Consider the following 13,385-nt stretch of genomic DNA (forward strand, 5'->3'; position numbering starts at 1 on the left):
TACATATAATTTAAAACTAACACACAAAAATGAAGCATACAATACAGGTAACAGTACGTGCCAAGAAAAAGCTCAATATCCAGCTTAATTTGTATCAGGTTTCAGGGACAGGTAAGAAAAGAATAAACCAAAGATACAGTCCTTGGCAGACTAATATTAACACAGTTACAGAACAACAAATTTTAATTCTGACAAACGCATGACTTAATCCATGAACAGGAACACAAACACGCACACTACATCTGTGCCTAGTTCTAATGAAAGATAAAAATGAGATCTAAAATTGAGCAACGGAATTGTGAAACTAAATTATTTAAAATAATGGAGTCATTGACACTGATGTCATACTGAATAAATAAATATTAAAAGACTATATTTTCAACTAGATGCACAAGTAACATCCACAACATAAATAAGATGCAGCACTGCAACTGTCCCTGTATCAAGAAACATATTCTACAGTATGTAAAAGTCAAGGAATGGGAAAATCACAGAGACAATATAAACCTAGCATGGAACACAGCAGCTGACATAACATCATACATGACTGCAGTTAACGAACAGGAAAAAGACAGATCAACAGGGGAAATAATAGCACCATGGCAGTTTGGAGTCAAGCACACATTCCCAATTTATGAGGTTACCACAAAAACACTAAAATCAGAAAAGACAATTCCACACGGAAAGACAAGCACTTATGCGCAGCGTATGCCAAGGTAAAGGAAGATCACAAGAATTTCATCTGAAAGGCAGCAAAGAGTTCCGTTTTATTCTGGAGCTCAGTCATACATAAAAACAATCATATGAAGAAAGAAAAACATTATACCTCATCCAGCTGCACACCCATTTTACAACCCCCACTTTAAGACTCACACCCATTTTACAATCCCCACTTTAAGACTCACACCCATTTTACAACCCCCACTTTAAGACTCACACCCATTTTACAATCCCCACTTTAAGACTCACACCCATTTTACAACCCCCACTTTAAGACTCACACCCATTTTACAATCCCCACTTTAAGACTCACACCTTCCTCCGAAAGCGGCGTATGGCTGCCTAAATGGCGGGGTAAAAACGGTCATACACGTAAAATTCCACTCGTGCAAAAACACTAGTGTACGTGGGAGTTTCAGCCCACGAACGCAGAAGAAGAAGAAGAAGAAGAGACTCACACCCATTTCACAACCCCCACTTTAAGACTCCTCTCTTTCAAGACCTTGCTATTTTACCTGTTCTCTTCATAAGGTCTGTTAATGTACCTCCATTTCAAGACTCGATCCCTCCATTTTAAGACTCGATCCCTCCATTTTAAGACTCGATCCCTCCATTTTAAGACTCGATCCCTCCATTTTAAGACTCGATCCCTCCATCCATTTCAAGACGCGATCCCTCCATTTTAAGACTTGATCCCTCCATCCATTTTAAGACTCGATCCCTCCATCCATTTTAAGACTCGATCCCTCCATTTTAAGACTCGATCCCTCCATTTTAAGACTCGATCCCTCCATCCATTTCAAGACTCGATCCCTCCATTTTAAGACTCGATCCCTCCATTTTAAGACTCGATCCCTCCATTTTAAGACTCGATCCCTCCATTTCAAGACTCGATCCCTCCATTTCAAGACTCGATCCCTCCATTTTAAGACTCGATCCCTCCATTTTAAGACTCGATCCCTCCATTTTAAGATCCCTCCATTTTAAGACTCGATCCCTCCATTTTAAGACTCGATCCCTCTATTTTAAGACTCGATCCCTCCATTTTAAGACTCGATCCCTCCATTTTAAGACTCAATCCCTCCATTCAGACTCGATCCCTCCATTTTAAGACTCGATCCCTCCATTTTAAGACTCGATCCCTCTCAAGACCTCTCTATGTGGAGGTTATAAAAGGGAGATTCCACTGTGTCAATCCAGCAGAAACTTTTATTTAAAGTTGTGTATGAAGACAGGTACACAAAGACAGACAAGCACTATTGCAAAGTATGAGTCTAGCACTTGTGCAGAGCGCATGCATAGTTCTAGTTGATAGCAAGAATGAACCAATGAAACAACGAGAAAGGACAAACATTGGGCCAAAGATTAGTCTAGCACTTGCAGAAGAACAGTATAATGCTAGAAGTTAGATGCTAGAACAGGCTCGAGCAGAGAAGTATATCAGAACTGATTCAAGCAGAGGAGTATAATGCTAAAACAGAATTGAGCAGTCACTCAGGAGTCTTTATATGCTAAAACAGAATTGAGCAGAGAAGTCTTAAGCTAGAACAGATTTGAGCATAGGAGTATTATGCTAGAACTGATTCCTTCAGAGGTGTATCATGCTGGAACAGATTTGAGCAGAGGGACTATTATGCTAGTGCAGATTTAAGCATAGGAGTATTATGCTAGAATTGATTCGAGCAGATAAGCATCATGCCGAAATAGATTCGAGCAGAACAGAATAATGCTAGCACAAATTCAAGAAGACAACTACCATGCTGTTACTGATTCGAGCAGACAACTATCATGCTAGAACTGATTTGAGCAAAGGAGTATCATGCTAGAATTGATTCGAGCAAAGGAGTATCATGCTAGAGTTGATTCGAGCAGACAACTATCATGAGGGAACAGATTTGAGCAAAGGAGTATCATGCTATACATGCAGTTGATTCAAACAGACTGAACTATCTTATCATGCTGGAACAGGTTTGAGCAAAGGAGTATCATGCTAGAATTGATTCGAGCAGACAACTATCATGCTAGAATTGATTTGAGCAAAGGAGTATCATGCTAGAGTTGATTCGAGCAGACAACTATCATGAGGGAACAGATTTGAGCAAAGGAGTATCATGCTATACATGTAGTTGATTCAAGCAGACACTATCTTATCATGCTGGAACAGGTTTGAGCAAAGGAGTATCATGCTAGAATTGATTCGAGCAGACAACTATCATGAGGGAACAGGTTTGAGCAAAGGAGTATCATGCTAGAATTGATTGGAGCAGATAAGCACCATGGCAGAACTGAATGGAGCAAAGAGAGACAGAGGGGAGATGCAAGGGGGCGAAGGAGGGGAAACATGGAGGCCTTACATGAGACCATGCTTTTGACGCTGCTGCGTGACGAACTGCGACGCATTCCACTGCTGCTGCCCATACTGTTGCTGTCTGTAAGATGCCAAACAAGCAGTGCAGAAAGCTCACACACACGTACATGTACACTATATACTGTACACATTCAAGTGGCAACAGTGATGGCGATTTTCACGTGTGTCACAATGCAGACATAGCAGTGTTTTATCTGATCTACATCATTGTGGAGGAAGAAACATTGTAGTGTTTGACGACAAACATCATCTATAGAAGAAATGTGTCTGCAAGAGTGCAAGAAAAACTGTTGACACGTGTAGATGGGTATCATTAAGCTTGAAAACTGTGTTGTGTGTGAAAATATAAAAAAAACAAATACAGCAGCATGTAGTCTTCTGACTGGGAATGTTCATGTACCATCTATACACCTTAAACCCCAGGAAAAAAATACTGCAATGCATCGCACTACGTTGACAACTTCAGCATTTAGTAACAAATGCAGAATGAAAAGAACTGTGTTCAAAACTTCATATGATGTATGTAACACATCACAACATCTCATTGTGTTTGTTTCTGAATGACAAATTTCTTTTCAGGTAACTGTGCCATAAAAAAAAAACCATACAGAAACAAATGCATACAGACTCAATACCAGTGAACTATACTTCTGTGTGGGAAAAATTCACTGTGTTTTATGACAATTTTGCAGGGTCTTGAAATTGTATTGTGTGGTACAGTAAACTGACAGTTCATATATCTGAAAATTGTGTTTCTCTGTTAGGCTCTGTGTGAATTCACCTGCAACTAATGCTGCATTCAAAGTCAAACACATTTCCAACAACAATTCTATTTTGTCACAACTAAGCTAAATTAGTAAAAAGCTGCTCTTTCAGCATCACACTATGAGAAACAGGAAATAACTATATCAGGCATGTGCTTAAACAAGAAGGGCAAAGCCCATACGACTCACATGCTTGACCTCGACCTTTAGGGTAACTAAACCTAGCAATGACATCATACACTAAGAACTGCTTTACACATTTTTCCTACCAAAATACATGTGACCTTGACCCAAGGTCAAGGTCATCCAAGGTCATGCAACACAAAGCTGTTAATTCAAGACATAGGAAGTACAATGGTGCTTATTGGCTCTTTCTACCATGAGATGTGGTCACTTTTAGTGGTTCACTACCTTATTTTGGTCACATTTCATAAGGGTCAAAGTGACCTTGACCTTGATCATATGTGACCAAATGTGTCTCATGATGAAAGCATAACATGTGCCCCACATAATTTTTAAGTTTGAAACAGTTATCTTCCATAGTTCAGGGTCAAGGTCACTTCAAAATATGTATACAATCCAACTTTGAAGAGCTCCTGTGACCTTGACCTTGAAGCAAGGTAAACCAAACTGGTATCAAAAGATGGGGCTTACTTTGCCCTATATATCATATGTAGGTGAGGTATTGAATCTCAAAAACTTCAGAGAAAATGGGAAAAATGTGAAAAATAGCTGTTTTTTAGGCAACATTTATGGCCCCTGCGACCTTGACCTTGAAGCAAGGTCAAGATGCTATGTATGTTTTTTGGGGCCTTGTCATCATACACCATCTTGCCAAATTTGGTACTGATAGACTGAATAGTGTCCAAGAAATATCCAACGTTAAAGTTTTCCGGACGTCCGGACGTCCGGACGTCCGGACGGACGGACGGACGGACGGACGGACGGACGGACGGACGGACGACTCGGGTGAGTACATAGACTCACTTTTGCTTCGCATGTGAGTCAAAAAAGGAACATTACAATCAATAAATCCATCCAAATTCCTCCTCACATAATAATTCAAGAATAATGCTATACATTCTCATCAACAGATACTGAGTGCTCTGAATGGATCAAATCATGATATACAGTACTTAGTAGTTACATTAATTCTTAGATTTTCTCAAAAAAACAACCACAAACCCGCCCCCTCCCCCCCCTTCCTCCCATGGCAAAATGTCTCCTCAAAACCACAAAATCTCCTAACAGAAAGAACTAACAATGACATGCCGAACAAAAATGAAGTAATCAAAAGTTAACCAAAAAATAAACATGAAGTCTCTGTAAATCTCAATTTTACACAACTACTGAAACTTGTAAAAAAACAACTACTGAAAGCAGTGAAAGTTCAGGCATACAAGATCCTAATCCTTTGGGTACCGTACATTACTTATAAAACATATTTCTTCTTTATATTCAAGTAACAGAACTTCACTAAAGACAAAAGCATCAAATTAATTTTCCTTATGTTATTATACCATAAAGTTAGGTTTGTATAGCTATTCAGAGGTAATGCTTACCTGGGTAATGAGCAGTTCAATTGAAAAGTCACTACACAAGATACAAGCAGTTAAGAGATAGCATCTATGTCTGACTAGTAAATATATAACCGTCTGTGACATTCTAAAATTCAATAGGTAAGATCTAAAGACAGAAAAATGGACTCCCTGCAGGTTCAAATCCAAGCAACTTGCTCTTTCTACCTAGCAGGCAGTCTGTGAATGCTTTGTGTGACCATTCTTCTATGCAAAGGTAAATGAAATTCTTGTTGTGCACAGTTCTCCGGAATATTCATTTAGTATGGAATCTTCTTTACTGTATAGTCACTGTCCACTGACTCTGACTTGTTGTTGTTAGCCTTTTGTAAAATGATATTACTGTATGGTAAATTCAAGGAGTGTATGGGTGCATTGTGATTGTTAACCACACCAGGACAAATACCAATGGAGTTTCGGCTATATGACGGAATAAATTCTTGTTCTTCATGTTTATAAACCTCTTCGTACCATATCTAAAAGATTAGTTGCTGTCGGTTTGGGCTTTTACTTCTTTTTTCCAACCACCATTTCTTACCATATTATTATAGTCAAGGAAAGACAAGCCCTGCAATGATACATGAGCTTCCTTTGAAGTCTGAAATCTTATGTTCACAAAGCAAAAAGAACTCTACAATGACAGACGGCTCGGACGAATCAGCGTTGATAACGCTGAGAAATAAGCTGTGCCCCTGCCAGGGGTGTCACAGAAACTGGCTTATCAATATCTTCAAGAAAAAATCCAACACAGTGTCCCCTATTAACGATTGTAGCCAAACCAACTTTCCACAATTCCGTCTGGAATGTAAATTTGCACATAAGAAGTCTAAATAAGCCCAAACGTCAATTTCGGTTTGGTTCCCTGGTTAGTTACTACTGCTTACCGTTTAAGAAGCCCTTTCTATCTGAGCTGATATAACTGAATAAAGGCACGAGTGAGCACGCTAAGTACAATACTATCTAGCAACTCATATGCTTCAGAAAGAGACTAGACGGCAGCAAAGATCTATTATTTGTTGTTTTGTTTCTAGCACTAAAGAAATTAGTCACCAAAACGGTTTCAAGAAGGAATGGCATGTATTGCTCAGAGTCATTATATGAATGAAACAAATATTAACAAAATAATAACGAGTGAAGTATACAAAACAAGCATACAAATACATAAAACCAAACAGAGAAATAATTGCATGGACAGAAATAATGTGAATGAAAAACAGTGGGGATGGCTGGCTGTGGGAAAGTCATTTAGGGTACAGACGTGAACAAATACTGGATATGAAGTGTGGGGGTGACGTGTACAAAACGGAACCAGAAATAAAAGGCAAGCAATTCAACTCTAAAATATTAAAAACATCCTCTTCAGCGTTTGACAGACCATGTATCACAGACACAGTTGTCGTCGAGGGATGCCTAAAAATCGCTGTCCATAAGAGGTAAATGTTGAAGAAAAAATCTATGTACAAAATGGACAGCAAAAAAGCCAATAGAACAGGCAAACAGAAAAAAAGATTAAGCCAAACTAGCCAAGAAGTAAAACAACAAATAACAAACAAAACAAAACACCAAAAAGAGTAAATAAAGAGGTTAAACAAAAATGAAGGCAAAAAACCCACTAGTTGTACTGTTAACCCCAAGCTCGGATTGCACATGAACACGTAGTTACACTACGATCACCACCACCACCACCACAGCACTCACTACACCAAAACACAAGCAGTTAGTCCACACTCTGCAGCTAGCACACCACAAGCTAGACCCTCAGCACAACGGGAACTAGACCATCTGTACAAACGGAAGCTAGACCGCCCAAGGCTAGCAGCGACAGACAATGGTGTTAGAAAGGCCGGCATGCAAGAGCAGAGCCGACCAAAAGAGAGTTATACCTAGCCCAGGTTGGGATACAACCATCCACCCACCCGCGGTTTCGGCCACGATGACGGGTGATGCACGGTCCTTGGCTTTCTCCTCTTCGCTGATGCGTGCTGCCACCACCATGAACTGCTGCTCGAACTTCTCCACCAGCCCTGCCAACGCCACAACTAGCTCCTGAAATAACACACAGACCAAAAATGTGGAACAATACAGTGCACATAATGATGCCATGTGCAAAACTGCTGTACACATTTCTCTACCACCCTGCCAGCGCCACAACCAACTCCTGGAATAACACAGAGTAAAACTGTAAAATGATACAATGCACATAAAATGAAAATGTGTACGTAACTGCTGCTTGAATTTCTCTGCCAGCGCCACGACCAGCTCCTGAAATTACTCAGAGAGGAGAAATGCAAAATGATACACTGTACATAAAATGAAAATGTGTACGTATAACTGCTGCTTGAATTTCTCTGCCAGCGCCACGACCAGCTCCTGAAATTACTCAGAGAGGAGAAATGTAAAATGATACACTGTACATAAAACTGGGGGGTCTCAAAAGCAGGGGTTCCAGTGAACAAACATTTTGTGTGTGGCAGTGCGTGAGTGAGGACGCAGCACACTGCCCTCACCTTTCTGACTAGAGGGCTGCCATCTGTGGCACACTGCACAATGGTCATGGCTCAATCCTGTCAGTATGGTCGCCCTATTCTATTTTTTTGCACACAGAAACACCCCGAGCTCTCTCCCCACCGCCTTACCACCCCCAATTCCCTCCCTATCCTTGAAGATAGACAATTGTTGACATCTTACCTTTCTGACTAGAGGGCTGCCATCGGAGGCACACGGCACAATGGTCATTCCAACCCCTAGCTCGATGCTGCTGGAGTGGTCACTCTGCTCTGTGCCGTTGTACACAAAGGTTCCCAGAGCAAACACCACTGCTGCTCGAACCTGCACACAGAGAAAGCCAAACTTAACCCACATTGGAAAAAAACATCCCCCAAAATCAGTGTATGGCTGCCTAAAATGGAGGGGTAAAAACGGTCATACACGTAAAAACTCACTCGTCCAAACAAAACAAGAGTGTACATGGGAGTTTCAGCCCATGAATAGAAAAGAAGCAGAAGAAACAAAAAGACAGACGTTGGCATAGGTTTACTTCTTCTTCTTCTTGTCGTTCGCTGTTAGATCGTTAGTCCGGACTGCAGGCAGGGGGAGGCGTAGGTTTACAGGAGCAAGCCTTGATTTTGGTCAGATATATATACGTTTCTGTCTTTTTAGCGATCCTGCTAAGTTTCAAAATGGTCAATGCCCAAATAAAGAAGTAGCAACATTGCTTGTGGCACTACAACTCTGTACCTTTCTTGAAGTAGACCTATACCACCATAGAGTACACACTGTACCTTTCTTGAAGTAGACCTATACCACCATAGAGTACACACTGTACCTTTCTTGAAGTAGACATATACCACCATAGAGTACACACTGTACCTTTCTTGAAGTAGACCTATACCACCATAGAGTACACACTGTACCTTTCTTGAAGTAGACCTATACCACCATAGAGTACACACTGTACCTTTCTTGAAGTAGACCTATACCACCATAGAGTACACACTGTACCTTTCTTGAAGTAGACCTATACCACCATAGAGTACACACTGTACCTTTCTTGAAGTAGACCTATACCACCATAGAGTACACACTGTACATTCTGATTCTGAACTCTACCCGCAGAACATGTATTGTTCTTCTTCAAACAATATCATACTTCCTGCAAAACAAAAAAAGTTTCAGCTTGAGGATAACGAGCAGGTAAAGTGATAACTTGTGAGCCTTGGTCCTCACCTCTGGTACTGGGTCCTTGAGAAGTTTGTAGACTTTTTCATGGGCACTGTCTCGCACCCCGCACCACCTAGCACTGTCATAGTTGGTCCACACCTGAAACACACACATTTTCCAATATAGGTCACATTTTTCAAGTGTGCATTTCTGAAGAACTGAAGTAACTGTACATTCACTGACCTGACCATTGAGTGCAAATGATCCAAGAGATAAACCTATGAAAAAAAGTATGTGAAAATGTGTGTGTGTGTTTGTGTGTGTGTGTGTGTGCATGTTTGTGTGTGTGTGTGTGTGTGTGTGTGTGTGCATGTTTGTGTGTGTATATGTGTGTGTGTGCATGCGTGCGTGTGTGTGAATGCGTGTGTGCGGGTGGTGCAGGTGGTGTGTGTGTGTGTGTGTATGTGTGAATGCGTTTGTGTTTGAGCAAAAGCACATACAAGTCTGTGTATGTGCAAGTAACCTGTGCACAAGGATGCCTGCACACGAGTGCAAATGAAGGTATTATATATATTGGCCACTGGTACTACAAATCCAATTCGTGCTCAGCATATATTGTATTGGAAACCAACCTTTCCCAAGCAGAGCATGAGCCACTGTCTGAGTTCAGCACTGGTGTCGTTGAGTTGTTCCAGACATGTGGCGATGAGACTGCCTTGAAGGCAAGCAACCTACAGCAACAAAAAGAAACCAGGTCAGTCATGGTGCATGGTGAATCCTCTGCCAAAAGATTTATTTTTCTGAGAAAAAAAAATATTGTGTTCCCAACACTAACCAGCACAATCTATCTTGCTGTTCTGTTTGCATTGATATTGTCAAATTAGTATTTTGATGTTCTCCGCCATCGTGTTTACTTCTTTTATGTTTTCCTGTGGATTGGCTAATATAATCTTTTGCTCGAGTACAGATCCTCAATGTCAAATATTGTATGATATATATGATATAAATATGTCACGATACCAAAATTTCATAAAGTTTTGTTTAAACCAACCAGCACAATCCTATCAGACTGTTGATTGTCTTGGAAAAGTTTGAGCATTTCAGCAATGGGAATCAAAACAACATGAACTTGTTTTAAATGGCAGATCTAACAATTCCCCACATTACGCTTTTATTTACATTCTAGATTGTAGACCAAACTCAAATTAAGTTTCTTTTATATAATTTCTTTTCCTTTTTCTTTAAACATTTGACATTGACATTATGCCTGCATGTCTTTGATGGCAGATCAAACTTGATCACTTTCACTTAAGCTTTCCTTCTTCCTTTCTTTCTTTGTATGATATCATGTCATGCATTAAAGATCCATTTGAACCCGACTGAAACACAAACATTTGTTTGACATGAATGAAACCAACCTGTCCCTGACGGTAGCTGTTCATCATCACAGCCAAGATAAAGCCAGCCATAGTCCGGTGTTCAGCCTGGAAGATATAACACACTGATATGTAAACTGGAGAAACAGAAACCATGGCTATTGCCCACAGCACCCCAACATTTACAGACTGCAGTGATGGAAGGAGCCAAAAATATTCAGACTCTGCACAAGACATTGGGGTCTTAAGAAACACAAGAGATTGATGGGACTGGCATGTTCATTTCCCATGCGTGCGTGCATGTGTTTGTGTGTGTGTCTGCACATTAATGTGTGTGTGTTGTGTGTGTGTGTGTGTGTGTGTGTGTGTGTGTGTGTGTGTTGTTTGTGTTTTGTGTGTGTGTTTTGTGTGTGTGTGTGTGTGTGTGTGTGTGTGTGTGTGTGTGTGTGTGTGTGTGTGTGTGTGTGTGTGTGTGTGTGTGTGTGTGTGTGTGTGTGTGTGTGCGTGTGTGTGTCTGCACATGAATCCATGTGTGTCTTTCTTTCTTTATTTGGTGTTTAACGTTGTTTTCAACCACGAAGGTTATATCGTGACGAGGGAAAGGGGGGAGATGGGATAGGGGAAAGGGGGAGATGGGATAGAGCCACTTTTTAAGTGTTTCTTGTTCACAAAAGCACTAATCAAAAAATTGCTCCAGGGGCTTGCAACGTAGTACAATATATGACCTTACTGGGAGAATGCAAGTTTCCAGTACAAAGGACTAAACATTTCTTACATACTGCTTGACTAAAATCTTTACAAACATTGACTATATTCTATACAAGAACCACTCAACAAGGGTAAAAGGAGAAACAGAATCCGTTAGTCGCCTCTTACGACATGCGGGGGGCAGAGAAATAAGGATGTGGAAAAGAAGACTTTTGGTAAGTGAAATAAAGGTGATGGATCCAGTCAGGTAGAAATAAGACAACAAGAAAAGAATTGGAAAACTGCAGGGAATAGTAGGGAGAGTTTTCTTGGAAGGAAATATAGGTGAAAGGACTGGTAAGGCAGAAATAAGACAAAAGAAGAGAAGTAAAGGGGTGGGGTAGCTCTGTGGAAACACTCCCGCCGCGTGAAGGCGACCCCATGGGAGCAATCCATGTGTGTGCATGCATGAGTTCTTATAGATGTATAGCTGTCCATGTGTGAAAAAAACATTGACAAACTCCAGCATGTATTCCAGCAGGAAACCAACAAGATAGCCCAAAACAAAAGCAGAGGTACTGACCGACATGTGCTGGTCAGCCAGGACATTGAGAAAGTACTTGTGGCCTCCATCCTTCACTAATTCAATCTGGCAAGACTGAAAAGAAAAGGAAAACAACACTTGACACAAATGCAGACTAAACATCACATCTGAACCTAAGCTTTACGTTCAACTGTTGGAAACCCCATTTCAATAAAATAAATATCTGCAACTTACTTCTAAGCACGAAATGCTGAAGCAGCCCCTCCCCCCCTCCCCCCAACAAAAAGCCAAAATATGATGTTCACCAAATTATAAAAGAGACCTTAGCCAAAAAAATGTCTATCAGAAATCCTGATTCTGTCACAAAGACAGGTACATAGTAGGTTGTAATGAGCACAGTTAACATTTCTCTGTCACTAGCAAGTGACGCTTCACAATAACTCACACTGTCGACAGCCATGATTTTGGCCCAGAGAAAGACAAGAAGCGGACGCAGTTCTTTGGCAGAACTCTGCAGCAGTTTCAGCACATATGGAAAGATTCCCACGGAGAGAGCCTGAAACCAAGCGCAAAATAGCCTTACCATATATACAGGCTACACAGTCATTTTAATGACTAACAAAAGAACTTGTTCACCATGGGAGTACTTCTTTAACAGGCCGTTCTTCCATTTTTATGAGCAATGATTCTCTGCCAGGGTGAGATTGCTTCTTTAAACATATTGACAAACATCTGACAGAGACAACTACAACCACAATACAGATGACTCTCCCACACCCAAACACAAACCGACACTCGCACCCACACAAATACTCCCCCCCCTCCCCCCCCCCCCCCCCCCCCCCCCCCCCACTTTCTCCCTCTCCCTCCCTTCCTGACAAACACTGTAAGCAAACTATTAGCGAGGGCACTTTATCTCTTACCAGGTTGACAGCCCAAGGTCCGAGATCCAAGAATTTCCCCAGGAGATCCAGGGCTCGAAGACGATGTACCTGACTCAGTAGCACCTGCAAGTCATTCAACGTTCATTTCAATTAAACCTTTGGAACAAACCAGCTAATTTTCTTCATCAAAACTTCCGCCATGCAAATATTTGTTCACATTTTGTTCTGTATAGAAAAAGCTCAGTAAGCTGCAGACAAAAAAATAACAAAAACACCCAGACAGTCTGAGACAACTGAATGCAGAGAGGTGCAATCTAACAAGTGCATGCAGTATCAGCCTGCATACATGCATGCGCACACAATCCAGCTCTTTTTCAAACACGAACACACTCCCAGCTCTTTTTCACAAACACGCATGCATACACAAAGACACACAGACACATCCACACCCACACTAGCACACAGAATCTCTCTCTCTTAGTCTTACACACACATACACTCTGTCTCTCTCTCTCATCCTACCTGCAGTACAATGGGCAGTTGTTCGGGGGGTGGGCGAGTCTCAAAACCATACATGAGCCACACTTGGAAGGCAGTGAGCTGCTCGGCAAAGAAAGGACAGTGGGTGAAATTCTCCCCATTCTCGTCCAGTGGTAGCTGCTGCAGGCACAGGTCCAGTGCCATGTCCCAGGCTTGCCTGTACAGATAAAAAAAATATATCATGTTAGTTCTACCAACAGACTATAGCGCTCATAGATCAGAGCGCTTGAGCTTTTTCGAAGCCTAAAATCTTCTAAAAGCATGT

The 13,385-nt window shown here is 41.2% G+C and overlaps 1 protein-coding gene across 4 annotated transcripts in view; it reads right to left on the bottom strand.

Annotated features, from left to right (window-relative positions):
- Positions 1-13,385, bottom strand: part of LOC138960137 (regulatory-associated protein of mTOR-like) — a 42,980-nt gene that overhangs the window by 22,276 nt on the left and 7,319 nt on the right. Inside the window, exons 10-19 of one of the 4 annotated variants that reach the window (XM_070331893.1) lie at positions 13,103-13,277; positions 12,620-12,703; positions 12,142-12,252; positions 11,736-11,810; positions 10,508-10,573; positions 9,722-9,820; positions 9,156-9,248; positions 8,118-8,258; positions 7,346-7,475; positions 3,075-3,149 (exon numbers count right to left, since the gene is read on the bottom strand). In XM_070331893.1, the coding sequence (XP_070187994.1) occupies positions 3,075-3,149; positions 7,346-7,475; positions 8,118-8,258; positions 9,156-9,248; positions 9,722-9,820; positions 10,508-10,573; positions 11,736-11,810; positions 12,142-12,252; positions 12,620-12,703; positions 13,103-13,277 (1,049 nt within the window). Of the gene's footprint in view, positions 1-3,074; positions 3,150-7,312; positions 7,476-8,117; positions 8,259-9,155; positions 9,249-9,721; positions 9,821-10,507; positions 10,574-11,735; positions 11,811-12,141; positions 12,253-12,619; positions 12,704-13,102; positions 13,278-13,385 lie in introns of all 4 variants that reach the window. The other 3 variants (XM_070331892.1, XM_070331895.1, XM_070331894.1) reach the window with 3 other exon arrangements.

This window comes from Littorina saxatilis, linkage group LG2 (assembly GCF_037325665.1).
Source record: "Littorina saxatilis isolate snail1 linkage group LG2, US_GU_Lsax_2.0, whole genome shotgun sequence".
Lineage (NCBI taxonomy): Eukaryota > Metazoa > Mollusca > Gastropoda > Littorinimorpha > Littorinidae > Littorina > Littorina saxatilis.